A 19,691-nucleotide genomic window follows, 5' to 3' on the forward strand; every position below is an offset into this window, starting at 1 on the left:
CTTGTTTTAACACTCTACTTTCTAATATCTGCGGTTGTATATACAGGAAAATTTAGAGCACAAGCGACAATCCTAAATTGCTTTTGGTTTATTCTATACTTTGGTCGACTGTTTATGATATGTTACTCTGCAGGGCGTACTACGCAGGAGGTAAGTGTTCTTTTTTTTTCAACTTATTGTAACATTTTATTCATTATTTATTTATTTATGTAATAAGATACTGATCAATTACTACCATGTATAGCTTAGTTATTATCAGGGCCCGGATCTTGTTGACAAGTCAACTTTTTTCTGTTACGCATAGGACAAGGCAAGTTCAAATATAAACGTTATCCATCAACTCTAGGTTCTAAAAATATATATTTTTAGGGTCAACTTTTGGACACTTTTTGCCGTTTTGAAGTTTCAGGTAATCTTTTAATATTTTAAAGTAACTTTTAGGTCACTTACGGTCTTTTTATTCTTTTTCTTCTACATAAGGAAATGGAGATTGCGAAAACTATGGATTTGACACTAATATCGGTCATTTTGGATTACTTTTATGTATGTTTGTATCTCCCCAAGGTGACCCCCGGCCAGGAGCCGAATAGCGTGAATTTGGAAGTTAATGCGACTGGAGTTTCACCATTGATTTTAGCGACCGCGAAAATATGAATTCGACACTAATAGCTCAAGTGGTAGAGCGTTGGCTTCGCATTCGGGAGGTCGTGGCTTCGAATCCCGCTGCCTACCATCCTTACTGAGGTTTTCCAGGATTTCCCTCAGTCCTACCAGGCAAATGCCGGAATGGCATCTACTAAACAGGCCCTGGCCGATACCTTCCCAAATCCTTTCCATTGCTAATGTTCTTGGATATCCAATGTAAAATGGCCTTTGAGCTGTATCTGGTGATTGTTAAATAAATAAATAAATATCGGTCATTTTCTACTACTTTTACATGTCCCGGTAAACGCCCCCTGAGACCCCCTGGTTCGAATTTCGACAAAAACGTTTAACTTTGGTCTGGAGCCTAGACCAAGGTATTCGTGACTAAAATTTGGTAACTCTCGGTCAATTTGTCTGGTTCCCAAGCCGGTTCCGGTAAACGCCCCCCTGAGACCCCACCAGGGAGTAATCTACACCCCCCCAACACCCCCCTAACACTCCTCCAAATTTCTTTACACACACCCCTGGATGGAAAAGGAATACTCCTCCAAATCCAATTGTATCAGTCAGTATCATATAGGTTGTTTATTACATCAAGTCAGGAGCGTCATTTCAGATTTTGCTTGGGGAAGGGGGGGCAAAATCCCTCGATATAAGTAAAATTTCGCGTTTTTCACTCATTTACTACTACTCTATTGATAAAATCTATATAAATCTCAAACTCAGGGGGGGGGCAAATGCCTAAATGACGCCCCTGCATCAAGTTAAAAAAGGTTTAGCGTTTAGGAAAGAAGGCAATATTCTTATTTATTTATTTATTTCACTTCAAAATACGAAGCGAAGCGACCTCGTTCTCATGTACGACTTCGAGAAGCACATGACCTCATTGTTTCGGGCGGTGTTTCGATGGAAACAATTGACAAAACAGACCGCTGGTACCTACCCTCCTGGGCTCCGCGGTCGTTTCCGAGAAAAGAGATTGATGGACAGATGCAGATTACTGAAATTGGCAACGTCTTGAGCGGTCATTCACCTACCTCCTCCTCAATAAGGAAAAATGAGACAATATAGTAATAAGGCTACACCAGATTCAGTTAAGTGCTACTCTGGAACAGGCTCGCAACCAGAAGGGGGCTAAGGAGGGCCTGGCCCTCCCTAAATGTTTCATGTCCAGTCCAGAGCTCAGTACAAAAGCACAATTTAGATGTTTATAAGAGATTTTTTAATGAGTTGACTCCTACTAACATATTCATGGACCCCAAAGCTCTGTGGCTGGTTTCGAGCCTGCTCTGCAAGTGGTGTATCAACGAACGGACGTTACTAGGGTGTAGTCAAGACGTTTTTAGAAATGAAGAGATCGATCGAAGTAAGAATTATATATTTTTTAGACTGAGTCTCGAGTTATGCAGGAACACATTTGGCGCTAGCTTAATTTTTGTAAAGTATATTTTTATTCACGTAAATTCATTGAACGGAACAGAACTCATAGCGAGTCACTTTTTTAAACTAAAATTTACATTTTTTTTTCAAGTTGGTCACTGAAAGTTACTCTTTTTCAAATTTGTCATTAAAAGTTACTTTTTTGAGAGGTAAAGTGACTTTTTCGTGTGATTTATGTTTTGCATTGACAGTTTTCTAAGAAAAATATAAAAAAATGGAAAAAGGCAGAAATTTGTTACTCATTACTCTTCTGAAAATTTCAGAACTTGCTGCCACATGTGAAACAGTCAGCTTTATTCTCACTTCAGCTTTTGTTCTTTCTAAAGCACAGTGGACGGTTGGTGGATGCTTAAGCTCTCAAGGTGGGGTTGAGAACTCTTCTGTGTCTATTCTTTCTTCTATCATAATAATCTTTTAGTTTTCTCTCGTAATAGTTAACGCTCCGTTCAACGTTGTGTGAGTGTGTTTGTGTGGTTCATCATGTTCGTCTTATGTTATGCTTCTTGTATGTTCTTCTTAAGAGTAGTTGATGAATTTGAATATTTCACGTTTTTGAGCACTCTTAATGCAAAGTTAAATATAATGTCTGGAATGAAGAAATTCGGAAATAGGCCAGAACTGGTTCCACTTACTCAGAAGCTTTTTACATCTGCTAAGTCTGCTTACCGTAACTACAAAGCATACTTTGAAAACCTAAGAAAGGAGAAAGCTCAAAAAGAAATAAAGAAGAAACAAACGAACAAACAAAGAGAAAGGTTGTTACCTTATACATCGTATAATGTAACATGGCCCGGAAGTTTTGGGCAACCAGTGTATATATGAATTTAATATTTATTAAAATTTTATTTTTAATATATAATTAATCAATGACTTGATTTGAAGTAGACCGCAAAAATTTGCGTTAAGTTCCTTGAACTAATGATTTTAGTATATTTAGAGGGAAATATATAGTAATATCTTTACATTGAATAATTATTCGTATATTTAGCTAAAATATAATATTATTTTAGGAAATAAGGTAATTTCTGGTCGTATTTAGTCCTTTCCAGTCAATTTTCTTTCATATTTTTGGCTTTGGGGATCTTCGAAAGAATTCAAAATTTTTATTTCAAAAATCTTCTTTAAAATTTTTCATTTGTAAAGTCAGCCATAGTAGCTTCTTGGAGCATCCCTTTGTTTAATCTAAATTATCTGTGATTGGATCTTCCGCAATCACAGGTGTGGTTGAGATTTTTCGGCTTCTTTGATCTTGATAGATACACCTATCATCGTATAGTTACGTCACAATGAACCTCCAATTAGGGATCTTCTTCCCATTGTCATTGTCTTTACCGGAAGCAGTGTTAAGTTATGGACGTACGATAATCTCCGTCCATAGGAAAAACGTGAAAGAGAATTAGTTAAAGGTTTCGACACAAAATAATTGATACCTTTGATATCTGTGGACATAATATGGAAGGCAGTGAGTAGGTTGCTGTGCTCAACGGACATAGGATTTTCTGCAGTGAGAGCAAATCTTTCACGTCAGAACCGAAAGTGGTTTGGGGGAAAAGCCATCTTCACTGTCGACTCATGGATGTCAGATCCGATGATTTGATTTTTTGTGCACCGAGGTAGGCTCTCCATCCTCGAGAGCTGGTGTAAAATAACAACAACCTTCAGACGTGGGAGAGAAGTATTCTATATTTTTCCCATGGAATCCAAGTAAGTTATAGAAGATAGCATCAAAATTTTCTGTTGTTTTGGCCACGTGAGAACATGCTAAATTTCTAACCTTTTTCGGATTGGAGTAAGTGTTATGTTATTGGCGTGGTGATGTCCACCAATATGATGTGCTAAACGCTGCGTAGTTTTCCCTAAGTTATACAATGTACAAAATCTACGATGTGACATAAAATACTCGTTCAATGGAGGGGGGGTAATTTTTTTTTTTTTTTTTGGAGTTTCAGTGTGGATGTTTGTTACCAACAGTCCAAGAAATGTGTGTACTCTCGAGAACATACATTTCACCCCCAAAATTATATTTTGAATATGTAATCTCATATATTCTTTTTTTTTTAATTTATTATTTTTCCGTACTGCTATATTACCTAATTAAATCCATTCTCTGGTTTGTGCTCACCTTCACTGTAGTTTGAATATGATGAGACAAAATGTATACAAAGTTTCGGCTCACATTGATAATAAGGGTGCTTGCAACTATCGGCAATGGGAGATGCTCGTCAGCAATAACACGTTCGTTGTGTATTTTGAATTCCTTTTACCAGAAACCAGAAATTCGAATTTTTAAGCACATAGTTTAAGACTTTTTTTTTTAATTTTAACAATATACTAAAGTAGAGCTGAATGGTCGACGTCCCATACGTCCTCGGTAAGAGGCAGGGTGTGTGCTATATTATTAATCTGTTGAATAAAGTGATTTTATATGTTTAGTTTAAGTTAGTTAGATAGTTAGGCTAGGGACTACGTTAAGTGTACTTTCTTTTCAGGTAGATGTATCTAGTGTATGTATTATCTCAAAGGAAAATGTTTTGTTGTGGGAATCAAAGTGGATGAGGTCTGAGCTCATACAAGGGAGGTCACCTTGTCGGTATAAATCCTCCGCGCTGACCCCACCTCCACAACGGTATCTGAAGAGAGAATACTAAGAAAAGAAAGTAAAGCATGTAGCACACAGCCGTAATAAGTGATACCTGTGTAGTACAAGGCTCATGTGGTGATGGTAGTAAATGTCCTTATTTTCAAAATGTTTTTTTTTTTGACTAAACCAAACGTATGTAGAATTGTTCATGATATGTGAAGAGAGTATGTAATGCAATGATGGACTTACCCATTCAGCTATGTCAAGAATTTTCCTCAATTTCCAACCTTTGCGATTTTTTTTTTTTTTTAAATGTATTCTCCTGTTATTTCTTATCATACAGAAAGTTAGTGTAATAAAGTGTGCGAGTCGAAACAAAATCTTTCATTGTCCAGTGCAAAGCTAATTATTTTAAAACTATGTCGTAAAGTAACTTCAATAGTATTGTTGGTACTCAGAAAGTAAAGTGTTTAAAGCAGTACGTAACGAAAGTAAATATAGCGTCTTGAAAACTCACAGAATCGATTTCACTTAGTGTGACCGGGGTTGGAATCACAGACCTGCCAGGAAATTTCACTTCGTTAATAAGATCAACTAAATTCACTTTGGCATTCATTTTTTTTTCCGAAATTCCATCCCGTTGCGCGATTTAGATTTGATTCGAGAATTTTTTTTTTTTATCTGGGTTAGTAAACACAAACATTTAGATTTTCGAAGCATTCACCGTCAGTTTCACTCTTGGGTCAGTGTCTTGTTCTGTCGGGTTGTGGTTTGTAACCTTATCTCTTGATGGGATGCAGGCTATGACCTGCGGATCGGGATGCTGGACTGCGAGTGAGAATGAGGGAGGCTTAGAAATCTTCACATTTTGGGACGATTTGAGTTCTACTTTCCGGAGATGATTGGTGTAGTGGATGGGTCAGTGAGTGTTGACAGCTTGCCCGTCTGGGCCCGGTGGGTTCGCGTTCAGCAATCAGTGACACATTCACGCAATCATAGTCTTAAGGAAAGTGAACGTCATACAGAAACACAATATCAGTATCATCATCATTATTTTATTTTTTTTATTTTTACATTTTTATTTTATTTATTTATTTTATATGACTTTTTTTTTTTTTGTAAAATTGGCGTTCCACAGCCAGGATCTGTTATTTCAATCTTTCGCGAGTGCTAAGTGAATCGTATTGAAAGAGCAGTGTAATGTAATGGGGACTGTTGTGACAAACGACTCCTTGAACGATGTGTAGTCACTCTTGAGTTTGTATATGTGTAACTTGGGGAAAACAATTTATATGAAATGGAGATGTCTGCTGGTAGCAGGTCAAGTACTGAATCCCGTAGCCCGGATGAATATGTGTGTTGTAGTGAGGAAATACAGGGCTTCAGTGTGTATTGTGACGGTTGTTCTGGATGGGTGCATGCACAGTGCTATGATATAACCGACGAGCAGGTAGAAGAATTGAATAAGTGTAGTGAGCCCTGGTTTTGTAAAACGTGTGTGGCCAAACAGCTGACTGTGCAATCGCTTTCCAAGTCACAGGAAAGTGGAAGTGAACGGAACACCGCGACGCACGACACGGGAGAGAAACTCTTACACAACGGTGGAGAGAGTGTCGGAACTGCAGGTTCCCCTGCATCCGTGACAGACCTTGCGAAAATGTTAGAACGTTTTAGTCAAACTTTAACTTTAACTTTGGACCAAAAATTTGAAAAGGTTGACAGTATTATGGACCAAAAATTTGAAAAGGTTGACAGTATTATGGACCAAAAATTTGAAAAGGTTGACAGTATTATGAACCAAAGATTTGAAAAGGTAGATAATAATTTGTACGCGATGAATCAAAAATTTGATATGTTAAAGTCGGAAATGGAGCAAATTGTAAATGAAAGAGTCGAAAATGTAAACAAGGACGTATCGGACCTCCGTAACGAAGTTCGCGATTTATACACTTCGGTGGGGGAATTTCATGATACGATAACAACGCGGGTGGACACCGTTGAGGAGAATCTCCGGTTGTCAGTAGAAAAGCAAAATCGCAGATGTGATCAGCTCGCTAAAGAACTATCGCATCTCGAGTCGAGCACCCGGAAATCTTATGACGTACTCGAGGCTAAGATCCAAACTTTGGTGAAGGATCAGGAGCAAAGTAAACCAGGTCGTGCCGGTCGCAAGCGGTCACGTGACTTTGTTGGTTGTGACGGGGTTGACTCTGACGGAACAGACTCTGACACCCGAGTGGATGTACCAGTCTCTTCGGTTGGGGAGACTCGTACTGTCCCAACGGTGACAGTCTCTGTCTGTCAGCCGACCAGAGTTCACACTAAGAATGTCTGGCCGTTTGACTTAAATTCACATTCGTTGGTTACGAACAATTCCAGTCCCGCCTGTGGGGATATCGTGAGTGGTCAGGTTGCCTCTAGGGCTTTAAATCCTTTATTGACGTGGTCTCAGGCTTCGGTCTCGACTTCCAATGTATGTAGCTTAAGTCATGTAGTGTCCAGTACTGTTGCAGATAGGACTCCTTCGTTTGTTGGAATTCCGGAGGGAGTATGTAGTCACGCAGTGGTATCGATGCCAAGCAACTTACCTTTTGGACCAAATTATACTTCTTATTCGAATTTTGGACAAAATCATAATAATGCAAAGAGCCCTGTGATTGGCTGCAACTCTCCCCTGAATTCCAGCAGATATGAGGGATGTTCTGGAAATAGGGCGTTAAATTTAAGGCTGTCGGAGCTAAATCACTTACCAAACTTCACTGGAGAATATGGTTTGGCCAGGTCTTTTCTTGAAAGTTTAGAACAGGCGTTTAAGATAATCTCTGCGTCGGAATACGAACGCATGGTTTTGGTACCGTGTTGTTTGTCGGCTGGGGCCAAGACTTGGTACCAAACGGTCTGCAAAGACATCAGCAGTTATGCGGACTTTGTGCGTCTATTTAAGGAACACTACTTCTCGGCCAGGATGGAACGCCTGCAGAAGAAATTCATACAAGGAATGAAATTTGACCGGTCCAAGTATAACCGGCTAACTGACTTTGCCTGGAAGGTCATAGCCGAATACTATGCGGTGGCACAACATCCAGATGAGACAGAACTCATTGAAATAGTCCTAGATTGTCTGCCAGCTGGAGATGCTAGATTGTTGCGAGCCGTGGAGCCCAAGAATATCCAGCATCTGATTGTTAAGATAGCCGAAATAGAAGGTCATCCGGAACCTATGGAACCAGTAACAGATAAGAAATTTAAGCGTCTGCACATTCGGCAGGCCAAGATTGGGAAAAAGACCGAAAAGAACGGAAAGGCGCAACAGACTAAAGACACTTCGTCGCAGACGGAGGAGGACGAAGTAAAGAAGAATGGTGATGCCAAGAAAAATGGAAATGGCAATCAATTCTTGGGGAACCGAGGTCGAAGAAGAAATTTTCAGGCTAGAAGACCCTGGCACAACAACAACCGAAGGCAAAACTGGGGGAACGGAAACCAGAATGTTCCATATGTTTCCAATCCTAACTACCAATCGGGAGCAATGAACTTTGGATGTCATCGAGGTGCATCCCAACAGTGCGCGCCGAGTTCGAACCACATACCGGGAGCACAAGCCTATCCGGGATACATGCCGAATTTGCCTCCTGGAGGAGGAGTGGCAACTCCCACATCCACTCCTTCCCCAGCGGTGAACATGGCTATGTCCACTGGTTGGCCTTCACCGTATACGACGTTCATGCCGCCGATGGCGCAGTCATCTGAAGCGAATGGGAATAGTTCGGGAAATGCATGTCGCAGCCCTCATTAGGGGAGAGTGTGGACTGCGATATGAATTCCTCAACTCCCCAAAAAGAAGAAAGTCCGATAACGGAACATCAAAATTTTTGTTTGGCATCAACCTGTCCAGTAGTCAATTTCGAACCTCAAAATTCAAAATTAGATGTTTTGGTAACTTCCGGAATTCGGGGAAACAAATCGGGCACGCCTCTGTTCTCGGTTCGTTTCGTGATAGACGAGAGGGAGTGTGACTCCAGTGCGGAAAGGAGTGTTCTCTTATCCTATCCCTCACCCACTCTAACTTGTTCGGTAGGAGAGTTATCTTTGGTCTGTATCCTAGATTCTGGAGCGGATACGAATTTGCTCTCGGGAGATGCTTGGAGGCGAATAAAAGAGATCTATCCCTCTGCCAAACTTCGACCGAAAACTAATATCTCTTTAAAAGGTTTTGCAGGAGACGAATCATTCCAAGTTAAAGGTTTCCAGATCTTAAACTTCACTATCCAAGGTTGTGTGTTTGAAGTCCCAGTCTATGTTGTCCAGAAATTAAAAGCACACTGTATTTTAGGATTTCCGTTTTTCGTTCGGTATAACCTTTCTTTAAATTGTAAGTCTAAAGAAATTTTGCTTCAGTCAGACTCGGGACAGACCATCTCTATTGACATGGAACAGCAGCATTGTTGCCAGGTTACTGTCGCCGAATTAACTTCAGATAAAGAGGACGACTCTTTGTTTCAGCCATCGGTCACGAAGGAGGAACTTCGGAACTTTGTTTCTCAGAGAACCGATCTCGATTCGGATTCTCAGGAGAGGTTATTTTCTTTATTAGTTCGATTCAGGTGTCTCTTCACAGAGAATCCCCGTATCATAAAGGTCGAGCCGTATAGAATACAGCTTTCCGACGACCTCCCGGTGGTAGGAAAGTTGTATCCTGTACCCATTCATCTTCAAAAAGAGTTTGAGGAGGTCTTAGATAAGTGGGTAAAACTTGGGATTATCGTGGAAGGTCCTTCACCATACAGATGCCCTGTACATATTGTGCGTAAGGCGTCTGGAGAGCTAAGGCCCGTGATTGATTTGCGTGGTATCAATGAGCGTGTGATTGCACCAAAGATTCAGGTCGAGCCGATCTCCGATCTAATCGCGCGAGTCAGTGGTGCAACCATTTTCACCTCGTTGGACTGTACGCAGTCATATCATAGTGTCCCGATCCATCCAGACTCTTACAAATATGTTAGTTTTGTTTACAAAGGACGTCAGTATCAAATGACTCGGTTAACAATGGGTTTGAAATCATCACCAGCGGTTTTCCAGTCTGTGATGCACACCTTTTTTGGATTAGAAACCTTCAAAAATTTTCTTATAGTTTACCTGGACGACGTACTTTGTTTTTCATCTTCCATAGACGAACATTTCCAGCATTTAGAAAAGGTCTTCAACACTCTTCGTTCGGCTAATCTTTCTCTCAATTTTCGGAAATGCAACTTCTTCAAATTCGAAATTCCTTTTCTTGGTCATCTTGTTTCAGGATCTTCTGTAAAAATAAATCCTAAAAGTAATGAGGCCATCCGTCACTTTCCCCTTCCACGAACTAAGAAGGCTCTACGGAGATTTCTTGGCCTCGTGGGATGGCGAAAGCGACATTTTCAAAACTTCGCAGGTTTAACTGCTCCATTTTACGATCTTCTTAAGAAGGACCGGAAGATAGAATACTCTTCGGAGTTGTTAGAAAAGTTCAATCACCTAAAAGAACTTCTAAGTAGTCCTCCTGCTCTTGCTCAACCGGATTTCAATTTGGATTTTCATCTGTTCAGTGATGCCTCTGCGGAGTCATTGGCTGGCTACGTGGCTCAATTTCCCCCGGGACAGGATGACCCGGAGGTTATTGCGTACGCGAGTCGGCGAATAAAACCGCATGAGGCCTCCTTGTCAGTTTTCCAGTTAGAATTGGCAGCTGTTCTTTTCCTCTGCGAGAAGTTCTCCTACTTCATTTTGGGTCGACGGACTACGGTCCACTGTGACAATGCTGCAGTCACATATGCTTTTAGTTTGAGAAATCTCGATGCTCGAACTACTCGTCTTCTGCTCAAACTGCAACGTTTCGATCTGCAGTTTGTTCACATCAAAGGCTCTGACAATGAAATCGCTGATCTATTGAGCCGTTATCCTCCAGAAATTCCTGAGGCAGAAGAGGATCATTTTATAAATTTTTTGACCGCGGAGGACGCTGACCTCTTGGATGTCGCGGAACTGAGACGCGAACAGCGGAAAGATCCGTATTGTAGAAAGCTACACGCCATTTGGAAGGATTCTCGAGACAATGACAGGATACGTGTGGAGAATCATTTAGTTTATATTAGAAATTCTCAAAATTCTGTTTGGCTGCTGGTCATTCCTGCCAGCTTGGTGGAAAATATTGTTTCGGCGATTCACAACAAAGGCCATTTTGGTGTGAAGCGATGTTTGTCGTTCGCTAAGGCCATGTTTCACTGGAAAAGTATGCGTGCGACTTTTACTAAGTATATTCAAGAATGCCTTCCTTGTGCACGAACTAAGTACTCGTACAGGGTGATCAGAAAGGAACCCTGCCATGTTGAGGCCTCTGCTTCCTTCGAGAAACAATGCCTCGACCTGGTCGGGCCCCTTCCTAGGAGTCAGGGTTATAAGTATATCTTGTCTATCCTGGACGTCTACAGTCGCTTCGTGTGTTTCTTCCCCCTTAGGACGGCTCACACGAGGGAGATTGTGGCTGTCCTCGAGAAGAGATATTACTATCAACTACCTTATCCTAAGTATTTGGTGAGTGACCAAGGTCCGCAATTCTTGTCGCGCGTCTGGCGAGAATTTTGTCAAAAACATCGAATCAAGCACATACTTACCACGCCATACCATCCTTCCTCCCATGGCATTATCGAACGCAGACATCGTGACCTCCACCGCATTCTCCGCCTCTATTGTAGCGAGAATCAATCCAAATGGAGTACCTTTCTAAAAGCCGCCCAAGATTTGTGTAACCATTCCTGGTGTGATGCACTTGGATGCACACCGGCAGAGCGTTTCCTATGCTACTCTGCGTCCAAGAGCTTCAAGGAGAATTTTATCTGGCCAAAAGAGTCACTTCCTGTCAGTGAAGACAAGAAACTCGTCATATCTAGTCCAGCGACGGTGCCCAAGAAAGAACGTAAACAGCAGAAACATCAGGATACCATTACTGAAGGCTCATTGGTAATGGTTAAAACACATCACGTGTCATCGATACCAAAGAAAATATTTGCCAAGTTTATGGATACCTATGTGGGACCATACATTGTTTCCGCTATAACTAGAAATTCAGCGAGATTACAAAGTTTAAAAGGAGAAAATATTGGCACGCAGAGTTTCGATAATCTCAAATTATTTCGATGCTCTGAAGAAAAGAAGAGAGAGCTGTTGGGAGGTTGAACAGAAACAAAACATAGTCGAGAAAAAAAAGGAAAGAGAATCGTAGGTTAAATTTTGATTAAGGTAATTTTTGTTTGTTTTGAGTCTATTTTTGTGTCCAATTTTCTTTTCGTTCGTTTAGTGTAGTTATAAATTCTTTGTTAGGATTAAGGTCTCTGAAAAATTTTCCAAACATTTCCTATATTGATTGCATTGCATTAGTGTATTTTATGAATAAAATGTTAGGTTAGAGAAAAAAAAAGGAGCTTAACTTAGGACTTCTAAGTTAGTTTTTTTTTTTCCGAAGCTCCCGGAGGATGTTACCTTATACATCGTATAATGTAACATGGCCCGGAAGTTTTGGGCAACCAGTGTATATATGAATTTAATATTTATTAAAATTTTATTTTTAATATATAATTAATCAATGACTTGATTTGAAGTAGACCGCAAAAATTTGCGTTAAGTTCCTTGAACTAATGATTTTAGTATATTTAGAGGGAAATATATAGTAATATCTTTACATTGAATAATTATTCGTATATTTAGCTAAAATATAATATTATTTTAGGAAATAAGGTAATTTCTGGTCGTATTTAGTCCTTTCCAGTCAATTTTCTTTCATATTTTTGGCTTTGGGGATCTTCGAAAGAATTCAAAATTTTTATTTCAAAAATCTTCTTTAAAATTTTTCATTTGTAAAGTCAGCCATAGTAGCTTCTTGGAGCATCCCTTTGTTTAATCTAAATTATCTGTGATTGGATCTTCCGCAATCACAGGTGTGGTTGAGATTTTTCGGCTTCTTTGATCTTGATAGATACACCTATCATCGTATAGTTACGTCACAATGAACCTCCAATTAGGGATCTTCTTCCCATTGTCATTGTCTTTACCGGAAGCGGTGTTTAGTGATGGACGTACGATAATCTCCGTCCATAAAAAAAAACGTGAAAACAGAAGTATTTAAAGGTTACGACACAAAATAATTGATACCTTTGATGTCTTTGGGCAGTCTGGGTATACTGAGAGTGTTTTGCTGTGCTCAATGGACGATGAAGCTACAGTTGTGAGAGCAAAATTCATACGTCAGGGTGTGAGTGGTTGACGTAAGCCATTGTGTTGGTGCAGCTCAGTCGCCTGGATTCGAAGGAGGATTCCCATACCTTTTTTTGAACACCGAAAAACCGCTCAGTTATAGCGGTGGTGTAAGTTATTTCTTCAAAATTACCAAACCCGGACTAATCAGGTAGGAGAGGAACTAGTATTCTATTTTCCATGGAGGGAATAAACGAATAAGTGTGTAAGCAGAAAATCCAAGTAGTTGTTTTCGGACGTACTAACCTGCAAAATTTCTATATTATCGGATTTCGTCATGGCTTATTCTTTTAGTGTTGTGATGTTTTATAAAATGTGCTAAACGCTGCGTAGTTTTCCCTAAGTTATACAATGTACAAAATCTGCGAGGTGACGTAAAACACTCGTTCAATGGAGGGGGGTAAAAATTGTTCTTTTGGAGTTTCAGTGTGGATGTTTGTTACCAACAGTCCAAGAAATGTGTGTACTCTCGAGAACATACATTTCACCCCCAAAATTATATTTTGAATATGTAATCTCATATATTCTTTTTTTTTTAATTTATTATTTTTCCGTACTGCTATATTACCTAATTAAATCCATTCTCTGGTTTGTGCTCACCTTCACTGTAGTTTGAATATGATGAGACAAAATGTATACAAAGTTTCGGCTCACATTGATAATAAGGGTGCTTGCAACTATCGGCAATGGGAGATGCTCGTCAGCAATAACACGTTCGTTGTGTATTTTGAATTCCTTTTACCAGAAACCAGAAATTCGAATTTTTAAGCACATAGTTTAAGACTTTTTTTTTTAATTTTAACAATATACTAAAGTAGAGCTGAATGGTCGACGTCCCATACGTCCTCGGTAAGAGGCAGGGTGTGTGCTATATTATTAATCTGTTGAATAAAGTGATTTTATATGTTTAGTTTAAGTTAGTTAGATAGTTAGGCTAGGGACTACGTTAAGTGTACTTTCTTTTCAGGTAGATGTATCTAGTGTATGTATTATCTCAAAGGAAAATGTTTTGTTGTGGGAATCAAAGTGGATGAGGTCTGAGCTCATACAAGGGAGGTCACCTTGTCGGTATAAATCCTCCGCGCTGACCCCACCTCCACAACGGTATCTGAAGAGAGAATACTAAGAAAAGAAAGTAAAGCATGTAGCACACAGCCGTAATAAGTGATACCTGTGTAGTACAAGGCTCATGTGGTGATGGTAGTAAATGTCCTTATTTTCAAAATGTTTTTTTTTTTTCCTAAACCAAACGTATGTAGAATTGTTCATGATATGTGAAGAGAGTATGTAATGCAATGATGGACTTACCCATTCAGCTATGTCAAGAATTTTCCTCAATTTCCAACCTTTGCGATTTTTTTTTTTTAAATGTATTCTCCTGTTATTTCTTATCATACAGAAAGTTAGTGTAATAAAGTGTGCGAGTCGAAACAAAATCTTTCATTGTCCAGTGCAAAGCTAATTATTTTAAAACTATGTCGTAAAGTAACTTCAATAGTATTGTTGGTACTCAGAAAGTAAAGTGTTTAAAGCAGTACGTAACGAAAGTAAATAGAGCGTCTTGAAAACTCACAGAATCGATTTCACTTAGTGTGACCGGGGTTGGAATCACAGACCTGCCAGGAAATTTCACTTCGTTAATAAGATCAACTAACTTCACTTTGGCATTCATTTTTTTTTCCGAAATTCCATCCCGTTGCGCGATTTAGATTTGATTCGAGAATTTTTTTTTTTTTATCTGGGTTAGTAAACACAAACATTTAGATTTTCGAAGCATTCACCGTCAGTTTCACTCTTGGGTCAGTGTCTTGTTCTGTCGGGTTGTGGTTTGTAACCTTATCTCTTGATGGGATGCAGGCTATGACCTGCGGATCGGGATGCTGGACTGCGAGTGAGAATGAGGGAGGCTTAGAAATCTTCACATTTTGGGACGATTTGAGTTCTACTTTCCGGAGATGATTGGTGTAGTGGATGGGTCAGTGAGTGTTGACAGCTTGCCCGTCTGGGCCCGGTGGGTTCGCGTTCAGCAATCAGTGACACATTCACGCAATCATAGTCTTAAGGAAAGTGAACGTCATACAGAAACACAATATCAGTATCATCATCATTATTTTATTTTTTTTATTTTTACATTTTTATTTTATTTATTTATTTTATATGACTTTTTTTTTTTTTGTAAAAGCGGCGTTTGTGCCGCACAATAGCTCTAAAATATTAAAGCTTCTCCGACACTTATTCCTGCACAGTCTTTGATAAATGGTCACTACGAGCTAGAGTTCCATATATTTTGACTCAGAACGAAGCAGAAAGCTGCATTTTGAGAGGGTGTGCCAGCGACAGGGGATATGCGTGTAACGAAGTGTGTGAAAAACAAGCACGAATATGTGCTAGGTGATCACTGCAAGGTAGTCAGATGTGTATTACAATTGCTGAGTTATGAATCTTACATTTTAATCCTGTTTTCTATATTCACAGATGACTTAATTAGTACATGTTCTTCGGATACATGAATAAGTTCTTTTAACATTATTGTTATGCCAAAAAGTAATAATCGTCTTCGTAACTGAAGCACATTACTTGAAAGACTTTGGGTTCCAGTGCTCAACTAGGTATTGTATTCGAGATATGGTACCGTACTTCATAACTTGCAATCTATATATATAAAATTGAAAATCACTATGTTTGTGACTCTAAATCTCCTGAACCGCCCGGCCAATCTCGGTCAAATTTGGAACATAGGTGAGGTCCGAGGCTGGGCTGATTTTAGGCCATTCACTTCTTGGTAGAACTTTGTTTCGGGCGAGGGGGTATAAGAAAAAAAATAAAACAATAAGTCATGAACCACTCGACCGATCTTGATCAAATTTTCAACATAGATGAGGTTGAGGCCTGGGATCATTTTTATGATTTAAATTTAACGGAGCAATGTTCGGGTGAAGAAGAAGGGGGAGATATATAAAAATCAATTTATATAAGACTGAGTGTAACTATTTCTGTAACTTAATAACCAGGGTTGGCTGGTTTTAAAAAAAAAATTCCTAAAGTGTAAGTGTTAGTAAAATCTTGATGAACACACATTTGTGAGTTATCACGTTTCACTCCCAATATTATTCGTATTATATTCAGACCTAAATTCCTCATCCATTACTCAAACAGATTATACTACAAAAGTAAACTTTTTTTAAAAATAAGTTTATGAATGTTTCTCTTGTGATTTTTTAATAATTTGTTTCTCTTGTTATGCAATTATAATCAAAGAAAAATTCTAAATATTGTTTCATTTTAATAATATTTTCTATTGATAAAATACATGGAAATGCCGTCCTCCCTTTTTTTGGGGGGGAAGGGTTATACAAACCAAACGATAGGCATTTATTGAAATCAGAAGTGTCTTTGGTATCTATTTATCTATAAATGGGTCAGAGCCAAAGCCGATTCAAATAATTTGTATCTTTATTCACCTTTCTTACTGATATGCAAATTAAGTCGTTGTATTTTTTTTAACTTGGACTAATATAAGTCGTAGTGAACTAACTTGGACTAAATTAATTCTGTACTCTGCAGTATTTTGAAATTGTCCATATTTAATTCTGTATAATGGTTTCACTTGTGTTTCTGTTTATGTTTTTGTCCTTCCGAAATTACTCTTGACAATTATATTAACAAGTATTTAAAGATCAATACAATTTATTTTTATCAGGAGTCCTTCGTGAGTGAGTCGGCAGACGTATCGCATTTGTAGCCAATTAGTCCCGGTGTCGAATTCAAATGGAGGACAATTTTTCTCAGATGTAAGGCGAAAAACGGTTTGGATTCCGCTTTAAGCTTATGTGAACCCTTCCAGCATAACCTGGTTGTTGTATAATAACACCAAGGCGAATCAAACTTATTTCTGTCCATATGTGATATAAATACATAGAGCAAGTTATTTAAACCAAAAAAATCTAAACAAAAAAAACGGGTTTTTGGTTTTTTCAATAAAAACCATGGTTTTTGCCAACCCTGTTAATAACTCTTGAACTATCCGACCGAACTCGATCAAATTTTCAAAATACATGAGGTTCGGACCTGGAAACCTTTTTTGTAATTTCACTTTAACGGTTGATCCTAAGGAGAGGAGAGCGTATAAATGAAAACTAATAAAACCTAATAACTTTTCAACCATCCAACCAATCTCAATCAAATTTTCAACATACATGAGTTTAGGGGCAGGACTTACTTTGACGATGCAACGTAGGGATTGGGGGAGGAGGAGAGAAATTTAAAAATGATCAAAAATGACCGAAAGTAGTGTTGAATCCATAGTTTTCGTAATCAATGAGAGAAGCAGCGACACATCTGATGCTGTTTCAATCCAAGTTCAGCCCTGATAGTTGGGGAGAGGGAAGGTACAACGTAGGGGAGGGGGATAAACATTTAAAATTGATCGAAAATGACTGATATTAGTGTTGAATCCATAGTTTTAGGAGTAGCTGAGATTAACAGTGATAATTCTGATGCCGTGTGCCGCAGCACGGAGGAGGGGGAGCTACATATAATAATGATCGAAAATGACCAATATTATTGTCTAATCCATATTTTTTGAGATCATTTAGATGAACAGTGACATTTCCGATCCGGTTTAAATCCAAAATCAGCCTCGCCACTTGGGGGAGGGGGACAAAGATATATATATAAATGATCGAAAATGGCCACTATCAGTGTCGAATTTATAGTTTTCTGGGTCCCTTAGATGAACAGTGATACTTTCCTTCCCGTTTAAACCCAAATTCAAAGCCGCAACTTGGGGAAGGGGGAGGAATATTTATTTAAAAATCATCGAAAATGACCGATATCAGTGCTGAATCCACATCTTTTTGGGATCGCTGAGATGAACGGTGACACTTCCGATCCTGTTTAAATTCATTTTCATCCCCAATACTTGGGAGATGAGGAGGGGTGACATACATTAAAATGATCGGAAATGAGCAATATCAGTGTACATTTAAATTATTTATTTCAACCCAGCGAAGCGGGTAATATATGCTAGTATATTAATAAATTCAACTCACTATCCTGAGATTAAAGTTAAGCATTTATTGATTCCTGTGGTTTGCATGTTATTGAGACTTTCATGTATGGGATTGCATTGGCGATTAACAGTAACAAAAACATTTAAATGCAAATTTTCTGTAATTCATATATGTGTCCATACCGGACTTTCCCCACAGTTGACAAGGTATTCGATCTAATTGATATGAGCTCACTTAGCATGAGGTTCGGATTATTTTTTACTATTAATTACATTAATTAATTACGAACAGTTTATATGGAGCAGATGGCGGTTAAGCAGAAAGTCGGCCGGCAAATATTCGTCATAACTGGTATCATGTAATATTCACAGACGGGAATATACAAGTTATTTATCTATGTAATTCAAACACATAAGATGTCTGGTTATCAACGTTCGGGCGGTGACCACAGTGCAAGCTTTTGGTGATAATGTGTTAGGGACAACAACTACTACGCGAGGAGCAATAGAATGGCGATGTGCAGTGAATTGATAGTGTAAAGTGGGCAACCTTCCGAATTTCCAGAGGGCAAATTGTTGGCGCTCCGATTATGTGGCGCAAACGTGACGAAAGTGATAAATATGTTTAATCTGTCACGAGGGACAATAAGTAAGGTGTTGACGGTCAACAGAACCACATCAGCAAAAAGAAAGTGAACGGTAGAAACCCTCAGTGACAGATCCCGTCGTTCATTTTTAGTTTAACATGTAGATTTGAAATGTGTAATAATCTAACGTAGTTGCATTTGAAAATAAATAAATAAATAAATAAATAAATAAAATAAAAATAACTTAAGGTTAGGTTGACAACATTTTTCATATGTTGGTATTGCGGAACATGTTAAACGATTTCCCCTCACTGTGTACACAGGCTATAATGTACGTATAATGGCTATAACTTCTTGGTTGAACAAGAAACTAATATTCAGAAAGTAACAATGATCAATGTGCTATTATATATTTATGTTCACTCCTTTTTGTTATTGCTTTCGTTATCTTTTTTTCAGGTCCATTATGAAGGTTAAACATTGCAATTGAGAGTAGAATTATTTACCAGATGGCTCTTGTTGAAGCCCCAAGTAAAGTAATGAAAGAATTTTCGCTTTTACCTGCATTGTAAGGAAAATTCCTGTATTTCTATGTAAAATAAGATTGTAGTACTCATCTCTATAGAGAAAAAAAAAATCACAAGTGAAGCAGATTATTGAGTTAATTTTTGATGAACAAAATGCAGTTAGAGTTACTTCTTAACAAAGAAGCTTTAGATGCGGTTGTAAAACAAGAGCCACAAAATGAAGAAACGCAAGCAGTACAATATCAAGTATCAAAAATAAAAATTGAGCCTTTAGATGTAGAAGAGGAATCTGAATTAGAAAATTTTTACGAAACGCTGGGATGTGAAATATCTGGGGATGAAACTGGAGAAGTAAATGATTCAAACCTTAGGGAAGGTGTGGACTATACAGCTGTGGAAATCGTTGCCTATGAAGTCATTTTTCCTGAAAATATTGACTGTTTGGAGGGTGAAAATCATTCCGTAAAGGACAATAGTTGTGATCTCTCTGGAAATAGCTGCTTGCGTGACAAGAGAAATCATAAACTCCTGGAAGAAGACGCGGACGCTCACATTATAGAAATAGTCATGAACAATGGCCTGACACAGAAGGGTGATGATTTAATTACGAAAAGGTAAGT

The 19,691-nt window shown here is 38.6% G+C and overlaps 2 protein-coding genes across 4 annotated transcripts in view; both read left to right on the top strand.

The window, feature by feature from the left end:
* The window catches only part of LOC145666724 (uncharacterized), a 36,180-nt gene that overhangs the window by 2,888 nt on the left and 13,601 nt on the right, over positions 1–19,691 (top strand). For both annotated transcript variants that reach the window (XM_081734247.1, XM_081734248.1), the window contains exon 2: positions 19,004–19,685. In XM_081734247.1, the coding sequence (XP_081590373.1) occupies positions 19,216–19,685 (470 nt within the window). In that variant the 5' untranslated portion in view covers positions 19,004–19,215. The remainder of the gene's footprint in view (positions 1–19,003; positions 19,686–19,691) is intronic.
* LOC145666723 (uncharacterized) lies at positions 5,633–8,585 on the top strand. Of its 2 annotated transcripts, none has more exons than XM_081734244.1 (2): positions 5,633–6,380; positions 6,414–8,585. In XM_081734244.1, the coding sequence occupies exons 1-2, from the start codon at positions 5,964–5,966 to the stop codon at positions 8,460–8,462; spliced, it is 2,466 nt and encodes an 821-aa protein (XP_081590370.1). In that variant the 5' UTR covers positions 5,633–5,963; the 3' UTR covers positions 8,463–8,585. The 2 variants fall into 2 exon arrangements, with proteins under 2 accessions (XP_081590370.1, XP_081590371.1); XM_081734245.1 differs by having other exon boundaries at positions 6,447–8,585.

The sequence above is a fragment of the Thermobia domestica genome, chromosome 12 (genome assembly GCF_964235325.1).
Source record: "Thermobia domestica chromosome 12, izTheDome1.hap1.1, whole genome shotgun sequence".
Taxonomy (NCBI): Eukaryota; Metazoa; Arthropoda; class Insecta; order Zygentoma; family Lepismatidae; genus Thermobia; species Thermobia domestica.